Here is a 16,002-nt window from a genome sequence, read left to right on the forward strand (position 1 = left end):
TTGATTAAACAAATCAAATTAGTCAGGGTAGTCTTGACGAAGAGTTCACAGAGTGCATAAGGAACGGGTTCCTTGAGTAGTATGTAATGGAACCAACCAGGGGGCAGGCTATTTTAGATCTGGTCCTGTGTAATGAGACAGGATTAATAAACAATCTCCTAGTAAAGGATCCCCTCGGAATGAGTGATCATAGCATGATTGAATTTCAAATTCACATGGAGCGTGAGAAAGTTGGATCTCTAACCAACGCACTAAGCTTAAATAAAGGAGACTATGAAGGTATGAAGGTAGGGTTGGCTAAAGTGGACTGGGAAAATAGATTAAAGTGTAGGACGGTTGATGAACAGTGGTGTACATTTAAGGAGATATTTCACAACTCAAGAAAAATATATTCCAGTGAGGAGGAAAGGGTGTAAGAGAAAAGATAGTCATCCGTGGCTAACTAAAGAAATAAAGGACAGTATCCAATTAAAAACAAGGGCATACAAATTGGCCAAAACTAGTGGGAGGACAAAAGATTGGGAAGCATTTAAAAGCCAGCAAAGAAGGACTAAAAAAATGAATAAGGGAAGATAGACTATGACAGTAAACTAGCCCGAAATATAAAAACAGATAGCAAGAGTTTCTATAGGTATATAAAAAGGAAAAGGATGGCTAAAGTAAATGTTGGTCCCTTAGAGGACGAGACCAGGGAATTAGTAATCGGGAACATGGAGATGGCAGAAACTCTGAATAAATATTTTGTCAGTCTTTACGGTAGAAGATACTAACATAAGAAATAGGAAGAGGAGTAGGCCATACGGCCCCTCGAGCCTGCTCCGCCATTCAATAAGATCATGGCTGATCTGATCATGGACTCAGCTCCACTTCCCTGCCTGCTCCCCATAACCCCTTATCATTTAAGAAACCGTCTATTTCTGTCTTAAATTTATTCAAATTCCCAGCTTCCACAGCTCTCTGAGGCAGCAAATTCCACAGACTTACAACCCTCAGAGAAGAAATTTCTCCACATCTCAGTTTTAAATGAGCAGCCCCTTATTCTAAAATCATGCCCTCTAGTTCAAGTCTCCCCCATCAGTAACATCCTCTTTGCATCCATCTTGTCAAGACTCCTCATAATCTTATACGTTTCGATAAGATCGCCTCTCATTCTTCTGAATTCCAATGAGTACAGGCACAACCTACTCAACCTTTCCTCATAAGTCAACCCCCTCATCCCCGGAATCAACCTAGTGAACCTTCTCTGAACTGCCTCCAAAGCAAGTATATCCTTTCGTAAATATGAAAACCAAAACTGCACGCAGTATTCCAGGTGTGGCCTCACCAATATCTTATATAGCTGTAGCAAGACTTCCCTGCTTTTATACTCCATCCCCTTTGCAATAAAGGCCAATATACCATTGGCCTTTCTGATCACTTGCTGTACCTGCATACTATTCTTTTGTGTTTCATGCACAAATACCCCCAGGTCCCGCTGTACTGCAGCACTTTACAATCTTTCTCCATTTAAATAATAACTTGCTCTTTGATTTTTTTCTGCCAAAGTTCATGACCTCACACTTTCCAACTCCATCTGCCAAATTTTTGCCCACTCACTTAGCCTGTCTGTGTCCTTTTGCAGATTTTGTGTGTCCTCCTCACACATTGCTTTTCCATAATAATATCCCAACAATGGATAGTCAAGGGTTATAGGAAGGGAGGAACTTAACAATCACAATCACTAAGGAGGTGGTACTCAGTAAGATAATGGGACTAAAGGCAGATAAATCCCCCCGGACCTGATGGTTTGCATCCTAGGGTCTTAAGAAAACTAGCGGCAGGGATTGTGGATGCATTGGTTGTAATTTACCAAAATTCCCTGGATTCTGGGGAGGTCCCAGCAGATTGGAAAACTGCAAATGTAACGCCCATATTTAAAAAAGGAGGCAGACAAAAAGCAGGAAATTATAGACCAGTTAGTCTAACATCTGTGGTTGGGAAAATGCTGGAGTCCATTATTAAAGAAGCAGTAGCAGGACATTTAGAAAAGCATAATTCCGTCAAGCAGAGTCAGCATGGATTTATGACGGGGAAGTCATGTTTGACATATTTGCTGGAGTTCTTTGAGGATGTAACGAACAGGGTGGATAAAGGGGAACCAGTGGATGTGGTGTATTTGGACTTCCAGAAGGCATTTGACAAGATGCCACACAAAAGGTAAAAGATTAAAAGTTCACGGGGTTGGGGGTAATATATTAGCATGGATAGAGGATTGGCTAACAAACAGAAAACAGAGAGTTGGGATAAATGGTTCATTCTCGGGTTGGCAATCAGTAACTAGTGGGGTGCCGCAGGGATCAGTGCTGGGACCTCAACTATTTACAATCTATATTAACGACTTGGAAGCAAGGACAGAGTGTAACGTAGCCAAATTTGCTGATGATACAAAGTTGGGAGGAAAAGTAATGTGTGAGGAGGATACAAAAAATCTGCAAAAGGACATAGACAGGCTAAGTGAGTGGGCAAGTATAATGTTGGAAAGTGTGAGGTCATGCACTTTGGCAGGAAAAAAATCAAAGAGTAAGTTATTATTTAAATAGAGAAAAATTGCAAAATGCTGCAGTACAGCAGGACCTGGGGGTACTTGTGCATGAAACACAAAAGATTGGTATGCAGGTATAGCAAGTGATGGAATCTTGGCTTTTATTGCAAAGGGGATGGAGTATAAAAGCTACAGTCATACAGGGTATTGGTGAGGCCACACCTGGAATACTACGTGCAGTTTTGATTTCCATATTTACGAAAGAATATACTTGCTTTGGAGGCAGTTCAGAGAAGGTTCACAAGGTTGATTCCGGGGATGAGGGGGTTGACTTATGAGGAAAGGTTGAGTAGGTTGGGCCTCTAATCATTGGAATTCAGAAGAATGAGAGGTGATCTTATCGAAACGTATAAGATTATGAGGGGGCTTGACAAGGTGGATGCAGAGAGGATGTTTCCACTGATGGGGGAGACTAGAACTAGGGGGCATAACCTTAGAATAAGGGGCAGCCCATTTAAAACTGAGATGAGGAGGAATTTCTTCTCAGAGGGTTGTAAATCTGTGAAATTCGCTGCCTCAGGGAGCTGTGGAAGCTGGGACATTGAAGTCATTTAAGACAGAAATAGACAGTTTGTTAACCGATAAGGGGATAAGGGATTATGGGGAGCGGGCAGGGAAGTGGAGCTGAGTCCATGATTGGATCAGCCATGATCGTATTAAATGGCGGAGCAGACTTGAGGGGCCGTATGGCCTACTCCTGCTCCTATTTCTTATGTTCTTATCTGTGTGTATCTGAAACTCTCCATGTGTATCTGAATCTCTCCGTGTGTATCTGAATCTGTGTGTATCTGAATCTCTCCGTGTGTACCTGAATCTCTCCGTGTGTATTTGAATCTCTCCGTGTGTACCTGAATCTCTCTGTGTGTACCTGAATCTCTCCGTGTATATCTGAATCTCCGTGTGTACCTGAATCTCTGTGTGTATAAAAACATAGAAACATAGAAAATAGGTGCAGGAATAGGCCATCTGATCAATCAGATCATGGATGATCATTCATCTCAGTACCCCTTTCCTGCATCCTCTCCATACCCCTTGATCCCTTTAGCCGTAAGGGCCATATCTAACTCCCTCTTGAATATATCTAACGAACTGACATCAACAACTCTCTGCGGTGGAGAATTCCACAGATTAACAACTCTCTGAGTGAAGAAGTTTCTCCTCATCTCAGTCCTAAATGGCTTACCCCTTATCCTTATACTGTGTCCCCTGGTTCTGGATTCCCCCAACATCGGGAACATTCTTCCTGCATCTAACCTGTCCAGTCCTGTCAGAATTTTATATGTTTCTATGAGATCCCTTCTCATTCTTCCAAACTCCAGTGAATACAGGCCCAGTCGATCCAGTCTCCCCTCATATGTCAGTCCTGCCATCCCGGGAATCAGTCTGCTGAACCTTCACTGCACTCCCTCAATGGCAAGAACGTCCTTCCTCAGATTAGACCAAAACTTAACACAATATTCCAGGTGAGGCCTCACCAAGGCCCTGTACAACTGCAGTAAGACCTCCCTGCTCCTACACTCAAATCCCCTAGCTATGAAGGCCAACATGCCATTTGGCTTCTTCACTGCCTGCTGTACCTGCATACCAACCTTCAATGACTGATGTACCATGACACCCAGGTCTCATTGCACCTCCCCTTTCCCTAATTTGCCGCCATTCAGATAATATTCTGCCTTCGTGTTTTTGCCACCAAAGTGGATAACCTCACACTTATCCACATTATAATGCATCTGCCATGCATTTGCCCACTCACCTAACCTGTCCAAGTCACCCTGCAGCCTCTTGGCATCCTCCTCACAGCTCACACCGCCACCCAGCTTAGTGTCATCTGCAAACTTGGAGATATTACACTCAATTCCTTCATCTAAATCATTGATGTATATTGTAAATAGCTGGGGTCCCAGCACTGAGCCCTGCGGCACTCCACTAGTCACTGCCTGCCATTCTGAAAAGGACCCGTTTATCCTGACTCTCTGCTTCCTGTCTGCCAACCAGTTCTCTATCCACGTCAACTGCAATACCCCCAATACCATGTGCCTTAATTTTGCACACCAATCTCTTCTGTGGGGCCTTTTGAAAGTCCAAACACACCACATCCACTGGTTCCCCCTTGTCCACTCTACTAGTTACATCCTCAAAAAATTATGGATTTGTCAAGCATGATTTCCCTTTCATAAATCCATGCTGACTTGGACCGATCCTGTCACTGCTTTCCAAATGCGCTGCTATTTTCATCTTTAATAATTAACTCCAACATTTTCCCCACTACTGATGACAGGCTAACTGGTCTATAATTACCTGTTTTCTCTCCCTCCTTTTTTAAAAAGTAGTGTTACATTAGCTACCCTCCAGTCCATAGGAACTGATCCAGAGTCGATAGAATGTTGGAAAATGATCACCAATGCATCCACTATTTCTAGGGCCACTTCCTTAAGTACTCTGGGATGCAGACTATCAGGCCCCAGGGATTTATCGGCCTTCAATCCCCTCAATTTCCCTAACACAATTTCCTGCCTAATAAGGATTTCCTTCAGTTCCTCCTTCTCACTAGACCCTCGGACCCCGAGTATTTCCGGAAGGTTATTTGCATCTTCCGTGAAGACAGAACCAAAGTATTTGTTCAATTGGTCTGCCATTTCTTTGTTCCCCATTATAAATTCACCTGATTCTGACTGCAAGGGACCTATGTTTGTCTTCACTAATCTTTTTCTCTTCACATATCTATTGTAGCTTTTGCAGTCAGTTTTTATGTTCCCAGCAAGCTTCCTCTCATACTCTATTTTCCCCCTCCTAATTAAACCCTTTGTTCTCCTCTGCTGATTTATAAAATTCTCCCAGTCCTCAGGTTTGCTGCTTTTTCTGGCCAATTTATATGCCTCTTCCTTGGATTTAACATTGTCCCTAATTTCCCTTGTTAGCCACGGTTGAGCCACTTTCCCCGTTTTATTTTTACTCCAGACAGGGATGTACAATTGTTGAAGTTCACCCATGTGATCCTTAAATGTTTGCCATTGCCTATCCACCGTCAACCCTTTATGTATCACTCACCAGTCTATTCTAGCCAATTCACGTCTCATACCATCGAAGTTACCTTTCCTTAAGTTCAGGACCCTAGTCTCTGAATTAACTGTGTCACTCTCCATCTTAATAAAGAATTCTATCATATTATGGCCACTCTTCCCCAATGGGCCTTGCACAACAAGATTACTAATTCATCCTTTCTCGTTACACATCACCCAGTCTAGGATGGCCAGCCGTCTAGTTGGTTCCTCGACATATTGGTCGAGAAGGCCATCCCTAATACACTCCAGGAAATCCTCCTCCACCGTACTGCTACCAGTTTGGTTAGCCCAATCTATATGTAGATTAAAGTCATCCATGATAACTGCTGTACCCTTATTCCACGCATCCCTAATTTCCTGTTTAATGCTGTCCCCAACCTCACTACTACTGTTTGGTGGTGTGTACACAACTCCCACTAGCGTTTTCTGCCCTTTGGTATTCCGCAGCTCTACCCATACAGATCCCACATCATCCAAGCTAATGTCCTTCCTTACTATTGCGTTAATCTCCTCTTTAACCAGTAACGCCACCTCACCCAATTTTCCTTTCTGTCTATCTTTCCTGAATGTTGATTACCCCTGGGGGATGTTAAGTTCCCAGCCTTGATCATCCTGGAGCCATGTCTCCGTAATCCCAATTATATTCGTTAATAGCTGCCTCCGCAGTTAATTTGTCCACCTTATTACGAATACTCCTCGCATTGAGGCACAGAACCTCAGGCTTGTCTTTTTAACACACTTTGTCCCTTTCGACTTTTGCTGTAACGTGGCCCTTTTTGATTTTTGACTTGAGTTTCTCTGCCCTCCACTTTTACTTTTCTCCTTTCTATCTTTTGCTTCTGCCCTCATTTTACTTCCCTCTGTCTCCCTGCATAGGTCCCCATCCCCCTGCCATATTAGTTTAACCCCTCCCCAACAGCACCAGCAAGCACTCCCCTCGCTGAATCTCTATGTATATATCTGAATCTCTATGTATATATCTGAATCTGTGTGTATATATCTGAATCTGTGTGTGTTTGAATCTCTGTGTGTATCTGAATCTCTCTTTGTCTATACGAATCTCTCCGTGTGTATACGAATCTCTCCGTGTGTATATGAATCTCTCTGTATATCTGAATATCTCTGTATTTCTCTCTGGGAAGATCTGCTCTCCCGGTTCCCACGCTCTAGTATTTTAATGAATTAGCGCTAGCCCCGCCCCACCTGTCACTGAGCTGAGCACCGCCCCTGCGCCACGTGGGGCCGCAGCCAATCAACGTGCCGGGGGGATGGGTGCCGCGTCACCATTGGCCGGCTCCGTGGAATACCGAGATGGCCAGCGTTCCATTGTCATGGTAATATCCCCACTCGGCGGTCAAAAGCGGCGGCGGCGGGGGCGCGCTCACAGCAGCCAAGGGGAGCGGAGAGAGCGGCCCGGGCCAAGGAGCACCCGTAGCAGCGGCCCAGCGGCACCCGAGAGCGGCACCGGGGCACCCGAGAGCGGGCCAGTGACTGACCGGGCAGCGGGACCTCGAATTGTCCGAGTAGCGGGATCCAGGCGGCGAGGCCCCGGGGACAGGCGCGGGCTGGCCCCGGGGGACGGGGCGCGCTGGCCGGCCGGCGGGCGGGCAGACCGGGAGCGGGCCGGGGCCGGGGCGGCGGGCCGGGGGCCCCAACCATGAGCCAGGCCGACGTGACGCCGGCCGCCGCCCCGCAGCGCATGTTCCAGGAGGCGGTGAGCCGCGGCAACACCCGGGAGCTGCAGTCGCTGCTGCAGAACATGACGGACTGTCACTTCAACGTCAACTCGTTCGGGCCCGAGGGCCAGACGGCGCTGCACCAGTCGGTGATCGCCGGCAACCTGGAGCTCGTCAAACTGCTCGTCAAGTTCGGCGCCGACATCCGCCTGGCCAACCGCGACGGCTGGAGCGCGCTGCACATCGCCGCGTTCGGCGGCCACCAGGACATCGTCCTCTACCTGCTCACCAAGGCCAAGTACGGCCCGGGGGCGGGGGCCCGGTGAGCGGGGCCGGGGGGCGGGTCCGGGACATCCCGGGGGGGGGGGGGAGGGGAGAGAGAGGCACGGACAGACCAGGGCCCGGGGGGGGGCCGAGCCGCGCCGCACCGCCCGGTGGGTTGCGGGCTCCGACCATCTACCTCACTGGCCCGGACTGGGGGCGCGGCGCCTCCCGGTGGCCGGCTGTGACTAGGACCGAGGCGGGGAGACAAACCCCCCCCCCCCCCCCCCCCCCACTCCCCGAAGGGCGAACACTGCCAGCCCACGCTCCGGCCGGGGGTGGGGGCGGGGCCTGTGATGGGGGGGGCGGGGCCTGTGATGGGGGGGGGCGGGGCCTGTGATGTGTGTGTGTGTGTGTGTGTAAAGCTGTGATTATAATAAGCCGATGATGTAACAATAAATGATGTGAAACCACGGTGACGGTGTCCGCGTGCAATCCGGGGACGGGCTCTGTGTGCGGCGGTGCGCGCACGGCGCGGGCAGGATCGCAGCCGCCGCCGCCGATCTCATTTTGCGCCGCTGCCCGAGCTGAATTTCCCGGCCCTTGTCTCCTCATTCCCGCTCGCGTTGCAGCAGCTTTCTGCGCTAAATTTGGAAGTCACTTTTGTCGAATCGTTGAATGATCCAGCACACAAGGTGGCCGTTTGGCCCGTCGTGCTATGAAATTAACCCTACTCCCGTTCCCCACACCCTGCAACTTTCTCCTTTTGCAAGTATTTACCCAATTCCCTTTTGAAAGTTATTACTGAATCTGCTTCCACTCGTGCATTCCAGATCTCCTTGTCAGTGGAAACCGTTTCTCCCATATACTCTGTTAAACCCCAATATAATTGTGTGCGCCTCTATTTAGTTTTGTGTCATCAACACGCGATGTAAAAAAGGAAAGCGGTTGCATCCCCATGTGCCGCCTGTAGTGTCCCTGATGCCTGTTCTCCCCGTGCCCGTGGGCGCCGCCTGTATAGCCCTGCCATCTGCCTGCGTATGCTGCCTGTTCACCCCTCTGCCCATGTGAGTTGCTTCTTTTGCCTGCACATCCCTGTGCCTGCGTATGCTGCCTGTACCCACTACATGTACCCTCTCCGTCTATGGCTGGTGTGCCAGCTCTCTGCCCACATGTGACTGTACCGCCCTGCCATCTGTAACCCTACTGCCCACGAGTGCTGACTGAAATGCCCCTCTGCCTGAGAATGCTGCCTGTACACATCTGCCCACATATGACACCTGTACTGCCCATGTGTGCCATCTGTATCGTTCCCCCTCTATATGGCCACCTCTGTTGCAGGGTACTGCCTTGATGACATCTACCCACACATGCCCTGTACAAACCAGTCGCCTGCACCCTGTCTGCCTACTTGTGCTGTCCGTAACACCCCTGTGCCCATGTGTGGTGTTTGTACCACTCACACCATCTGTGCCCCTTCTTCCTGTTGATGATGCTGCCTGTACTCCTCTGCCCACATGTGCTGCCTGTACCCCCCTCTGCCCACGTGTGCAGCATTTCTCTCCCTCAACCGCCCCCCCCCCACCCCCGCCCCCTCCGTCCGCAGTTCTGCATTTGTAAATTGAATAATCCTGTTTGCTAATAAGAACTTGTTGATTATCCCTGTGACTGCAGCAGAGCCAACACTATCATCCCATCTGCCTGATCGCAAAATGTTTCCTTTATTAAACTGGAGCTGCCACTTCTCTGCCTGCAGAATGAGCACCTGAGATCCTGTTGAATTCCTGCACATCCATAACAATTTGGTGTCAACAGTACCTTAAGCCGCATGGGACACCATTCCTTCCTCTACCCTGATGTCTAACCTGCCCATTACAGTCCCTACATCGACCTAAATCCTTCGTTTTAAAGTTCCAACACCGACCTCCATCCTCCACATTACAGTACCACGACCGACCTCCGCTACTTTCATTACAACAGTCCCAATATATAAATCCACCCTCCCCATTACTGTCCCAACACTGACCTCCACCCTCCCCATTACAGTCCCGACATCGATACAGAAAGTTGACAGAAAGCATAAAACTATAGACCAGTTAGCCTAACATCTGTCATTGGGAAAATGCTGGAGTCCATTATTAAGGAAGTAGTAGCAGGACACATAAAAAAAATCATCATACAACGAAGCAGAGGAAGCATGGTTTTATGAAAGGGTTTGACAAATTTGTAACCAGCAGGGTGGATAAAGGGGAACCAGTGGATGTGGTGTATTTTGATTTTTAGAAGGCATTCGATAAGATGCCACATAAAAGGTTATTGCACAAGATAAGAGCTCACGGGGTTGGGGGTAATGGACCAAAAATTCCAGCCTTGCGGGTGTGTACGGAGTACGCACGGACCCAGCGAGGTCTCGCAAGCGCCAGTTTTCAGGGTGCAATGCGCATTCGCCGAAATCTGGCTTTTCTGATCTGTCAATTCTTGACAGATCCTCCGCATCCCCGGGATAAGGACATCCGCACGGGAGAGATCGGGCTATTTGCCCAACTCGTGCCCAGCGAATGTCCTTCAAACTTTTACTAGCATAAGAGTTTTAAAACATACACATTTAATTTAAACACTCATTTTTATATTAAAAACCCTGTCCATTAAGGTAAGTTTATTTTTACATTAAAAAAATTCCCCAAAATATATTTTATTCTGAAACATTTAATTACATTTAATTTCAATTAATTTAAAATGAGTTTTATTTATTTACTTATGTTGTGTTTTTGGTGTTTTAGGGTTTTTTCTCAATGATAGCAATGGGAGTCCGTACAAACCGCTCCCATTTTTACCAATGAGAATACTGCATAGTGATTGGTGGTCCAGGCCCAAGTGACTCCAGCATGTACGTATGTATGTCCATATGTACCTAAAAGGCATCTCCCCATGTGCTGCGCAGTGAATCTAGGCCTCCGACCGGGATCCTACGTTCCTCCAGGACCACCAGGTACTTTCATAGATTTTTTTCGGATTGGAGGCGTTCGTACGAAATAAGCCTCTGACCACAATTTCCCCCCCCAATATATTGTCGTGGATAGAGGATTGGCTAACTAACAGAAAACAGAGAGTCGGGATAAATGGGTCATTTTTAGGCTGGCAAACTGTAACTAGTAGAGTGCCGCAGGGATCAATGCTGGGGCCTCAACTATTTACAATCTATATTAATGACTTGGATGAAGGGACCGAGTGTAATGTAGCCAAGTTTGCTAATGATACAAAGGTCCCAATACTGACCTCCACTCTCCACATTACAGTCCCAACATACAAGTCCATCCTCCCCATTACAGTCCCAACACTGACCTCCCCAACCCCACCTTCCATTACAGTCCCAACACTGATCTCCTCCCTTCCCATTACAGTCCCAACATCTACCACCACCGTACCAACACAGTCAAAAAACCAACCTTCATCCTCCCCATTAAAGTCCCAACACAGCCAACCACCCTCATCATTACAGTTCAAAAACTGACCACCACCCCCCCCATTTCTGTCCCAACACTGACCTCCACCCTCCCTATTTCAGTGCCACAACAGACCTCCAAGCTCCCCATTACAGTCCCAACAGTGATCTCCATCCTCTCCATTACAATCCTAACACAGACCTCCATCCTGCTCATCACAGTCACATCATCAACTTCCACCCTCTGAATAATAGTCAAAATAGAGACCTCCATCCTCTCAATCATAGTCACAAGACCGACCTACATACTCCACACTACAGTCCCAACACTGACTTCCGTCCTTCCCATTACAGACTGATCTCCATCCTCTCAATTACAACAGTGAGCTCCATCCTTCCCAGTACAGTCCCAATAGTGACTTCCATCCTCCCCATTACAGTCCTAACACTAACCTCAACGCTTCCCATTACAGTCCTAACACTGACATACACCCCTTCCCATTTTTTAAAATTTATTTTTTTTAAATAGGAGGAGGAGTAGACTATAGGGCCCCTCGAGCCTGCTCCGCCATTTAATACAATCATGGCTGATCCGATCATGGACTCAGATCCACTTCCCTGCCTGCTCCCCATAACCCCTTATCAGTTAAGATACTGTCTATCTCTGTCTTAAATTTATTCAATGACCCAGCTTCCACAGCTCTCTGAGGCAGCGAATTCCACAGATTAACAACCCTCAGAAGAAATTCCTCCTCATCCCAGTTTTAAATGGCGGCCCCTTAGACTAAGATTATGCCCCCTAGTTCTAGTCTCCCCTATCAGTGGAAACATCCTCTCTGCATCCACCTTGTCAAGCCCCCTTATAATCTCGTACGTTGCGATAAGATCACCCCTCGTTCTTCTGAATTCCAATGAGTAGAGGCCCAACCTAGTCAACCTTTGCTCATAAGTCAACCCCCTCATCTCCAGAATCAATCTAGTAAACCTCTGAACTGCCTCTAAAGCAAGTATATCCTTTCTTAAATATGGAAACCAAAACTGCACATAGTATTCCAGGTGTGGCTTCACCAATACCCTGTATAATTGTAGCAAGACTTCCCTGCTTTTATACTCCATCCCCTTTGCAATAAAGGCCAAGATTCCATTGGCCTTCCTGATCACTTGCTGTACCTGCATACTAACCTTTTGTGTTGCATGCACCAGAACCCCCAGGCCCCGCTGTACTGCAGCACTTTGCAATCTTTCTCCATTTAAATAATAACTTGCTGTTTGATTTTTCTGCCAAAGTGCATGACCTCACACTTTCTGACATTATACTCCACCTGCCAAATTTTTGCCCACTCACTTAGCATATGCCCTTTTGCAGGTTTTTTGTGTCCTCACACATTGCTTTTCTTCCCATCTTTGTATCCTCAGCAAACTTGGCTACTTTACACTTGGTCCCTTCATCCAAGTTGTTAATATAGATTGTAAATAGTTGGGGTCCCAGCACTGATCCCTGTGGTACCCCACTAGTTACTGATTGCCAACCTGAGAATGAAGCATTTATCCCAACTCTCTGTTTTCTGTCAGTTAGCCAATCCTCTATCCATGCTAATATATTACCCCCAACCCCGTGAACTTTTATCTTGTGCAGTAACCTTTTATGTGGCACCTTGTCAAATGCCTTCTGGAAGTCCAAATACACCACATCCACTGGTTCCCCTTTATCCACCCTGTTCGTTACATCCTCAAAGGATTCCAGCAAATTTGTCAAACATGACTTCCCCTTCATAAATCCATGCTGACTCTGCCTGACCGAATTATGCTTTTCCAAATGTCCTGCTAATAATGGACTTCAACATTTTCCCAACGACAGATGTTAGGCTAACTGGTGTATAGTTTCCAACTTTTTGTCTGCCTCCTTTTTTAAATAGGGGCGTTACATTTGCAGTTTTCCAATCTGCTGGGACCTCTCCAGAATCCAGGGAATTTTGGTAAATTACAACCAATGCATCCACTATCCCTACTGCTACTTCTCTTGACCCTAAGATGCAAGCCATCAGGTCCAGGGGATTTATCCGCCTTTAGTCCCATTATCTTACTGAGTACCACCTCCTTGGTGATTGTGACTGTGTTAAGTTCCTCCCATCCCCCCCCCCCCCCCCAATTGCCCCTTGTCTATCCACTGTTGGGATAATTTTAGTGTCCTTTACCGGAAAGACTGATACAAAATATTCTGCCATCTCCATGTTCCCCATTAATTCCCCGGTCTCGTCCTCTAAGGGAGCAACATTTACTTTAGCCACTCTTTTCCTTTTTATATACCTATAGAAACTCTTGCTATCTGTTTTTATATTTCATGCTAGTTTACTTTCATAGTCTTATCTTCCCTTTCTTAATTTTTAAAGTCATTTTTTTGCTGGCTTTTAAAAGCTTCCCAGTCTTCTGTCCTTCCACTAGTTTTGGCCACTTTGCATGCCCTTATTTTTAATTGGATACCGTTCTTTATTTCTTTAGTTAGCCACGGATGGCTATCTTTTCTTTTACACCCTTTCCTCCTCACTGGAATATATTTTTCTTCAGAGTTATGAAATATCTCCTTAAATGTACACCACTGTTCATCAACCGTCCTACACTTTAATCTATTTTCCCAGTCCATTTAGCCAACTCTGCCCTCAAATACTTTTATAGTCTCCTTTATTTAAGCTTAGTACGCTGGTTTGAGATCCAAGTTTCTCGCCCTCCATCTGAATTTGAAATTCAATCATGCTATGATCACTCACTCCAAGGGGATCCTTTACTAAGAGATTGTTTATTAATCCTGTCTCATTACACAGGACCAGATCTAAGATAGCCTGTGTTGAAATCTCGACTCTCAATTTAACTAAAAATATGAATCTCTGACACAAACAGCTCAGGTAGATGTCCCTTTAATAGTTTTACTTGCTGCAAGGAAAAGTCTCACTAAGTCAAAGGCTCAGCGAAGACTTCTACAGTGGTACAAAATCACATTATCTTTATACAGAAGAACAAACAAAGAAATTATGGTTCCATCACGTGTATCAGTTCTGCCCTTGCGGTCAGCAAATACAGATAAGGAGTTCTTCAATCACTTAATTAACACCACATCCTTGTTTTATTCTATATCTACACAACCTTTATCTAGTACTGCTAAGGTTTAGCATAGCAACAGTTATTATTAGGGAGTATAATTCTAACAGGACATTCTTTGTTAGAGAGGGTAAATTCAAGGTTCCCTCGCTCACACAGATGGCTCCTGCTTTTCTAAATTAGTTGGCTATCAGTCAAGGTTAGTATGTTTATGCAGTGTCATTGCATAATTTTGTCAGCTTATTTTTAAGCATTCCATTATATCTTTCAACAAGTCCGGCTGATTGTGGATGATAACTGCAATGAAAACGTTGGTTGATCTGTAATGCTTTACACATTTCTTTTATAATAGTTCCTGTGAAATGTGGCCCATTATCACTAGAAAGCTTAGCTGGAATTCCAAAGCGCGGTACGATTTCTTTTAACAAAAATTTAGCGACAGTAGTGGCATCGGCCTTTTTACATGGAAAGGCTTCAATCCATCTAGAGAACACATCTACAATAACTCATACATGCTTAAATCCCATACACATAGGTAATTCAATAGAATCCATTTGTAAATTTACAAAAGGCACCATTGGATTTGGGTGGGAGGCAGATTCTACTTTTTCCGTTTTACCTGGATTCATTGTCTGACAGGTAACGCAATTTTCACAGATTTGTTTTGCAACTGCCGAAATACCTGGTGCATACCAAGTTGCCAGAATATAATCTGCCGTCCCCCCTTTTCTCGCATGTGAATGTATGAACACATCGGGCAATCCATGGAAGTAAGGATTTGGGCGCCACCACGCGGCCGTCATGGTAAACCCATATTCCTTCTGGATTTTTATAACATTGATCCTTCGTCCAGGTCAACAACACCTCCGTACTGGCTTGTGACTGAAAGGCCCGCACATCATTAATAGTGGGTGATGGATGTGAGCAATTATTTTCCCTTAGCGGAAACAATGACACCTGCATCCCCTTTTTGTATTATTTGTATTTATTGTTGGATTACAAAATGTCAAATATGGTAATACTGTTGTTTTTTTTTTTAATTGGACTTCTCATTTATGCTTATAGTGATTCACAGATCACAGGATGCAAAGTACTTGTTTTATAATTGTGTGCCCAACTTCTGTTTCAGAAGCTGAACATCAAAAACTCCAATCTTTTGCTCTGTAACTTCGAATTTATGATAGTGTCTTAAAAATTACAACCTTTTAAGCTACAGCTTCTGACGCAGTAGTTGTGTAATTTTATTTAAAAAAAGGCTTCCAAACCCAAGATTTTTCCAATACACCCAAAATGTTTATCAAGGAGAATCACCTGAAATATCTCAAAATCCCAATTCAAATATTGTACTGTCAATCTTTTATTTAAAAAATCTTCTTGCTGAGCTAGAAGCTTTCGCGTCAAGGTTTTACACAAAAGAAAGTGGGAGCGTACTCCCCCAGCCTGTAGCCTCGAGAGACCCATGCAGGCTTTTTAAAAAGAAAAGGCATTACAACTTCCCATCCCCGTTCTTTATCTCATTCCTAGGCTCAATTTATGTCTTTCAACCCAATGTAATCAATGATTGCTTGTTTTCTTTTGACAAGTAAGTGAATGTGTCAAATAAATTCTCTCTTTTTTTTTTAACCACCGGGACCATGTATTTTTATCTTTTGCTCAACAAACCTATCCCTTATACATTTCCTAGCTCCATAACTTCTCATCCGAATAAATCTACACCTGCGTTTCTAACTTAAAATGTAATTCAATAAGGTTCACACTTTCTTAAACTTCCCACATACAGGACAACACTACGAAGGGTTTAAAAAAACCTCCACTCTGTTTGAAAAAATGGGTGGAGCTAAAACAGCAGTCAGTTCCACCACTTTCCCAAACAGGCTTTCAGACACA

At 45.5% G+C, this 16,002-nt stretch overlaps 1 protein-coding gene across 2 annotated transcripts in view; it reads left to right on the forward strand.

Moving 5' to 3' along the window:
- The first annotated feature begins 6,919 nt into the window (after positions 1-6,919).
- The window catches only part of nrarpa (NOTCH regulated ankyrin repeat protein a), a 41,212-nt gene continuing 32,129 nt past the window's right edge, over positions 6,920-16,002 (forward strand). For both annotated transcript variants that reach the window (XM_070873511.1, XM_070873513.1), the window contains exon 1: positions 6,920-7,641. In XM_070873511.1, coding sequence (XP_070729612.1) covers positions 7,301-7,641 — 341 coding nt within the window. In that variant the 5' untranslated portion in view covers positions 6,920-7,300. The remainder of the gene's footprint in view (positions 7,642-16,002) is intronic.

Source organism: Pristiophorus japonicus, unplaced genomic scaffold, assembly GCF_044704955.1.
Source record: "Pristiophorus japonicus isolate sPriJap1 unplaced genomic scaffold, sPriJap1.hap1 HAP1_SCAFFOLD_498, whole genome shotgun sequence".
Taxonomy (NCBI): Eukaryota; Metazoa; Chordata; class Chondrichthyes; family Pristiophoridae; genus Pristiophorus; species Pristiophorus japonicus.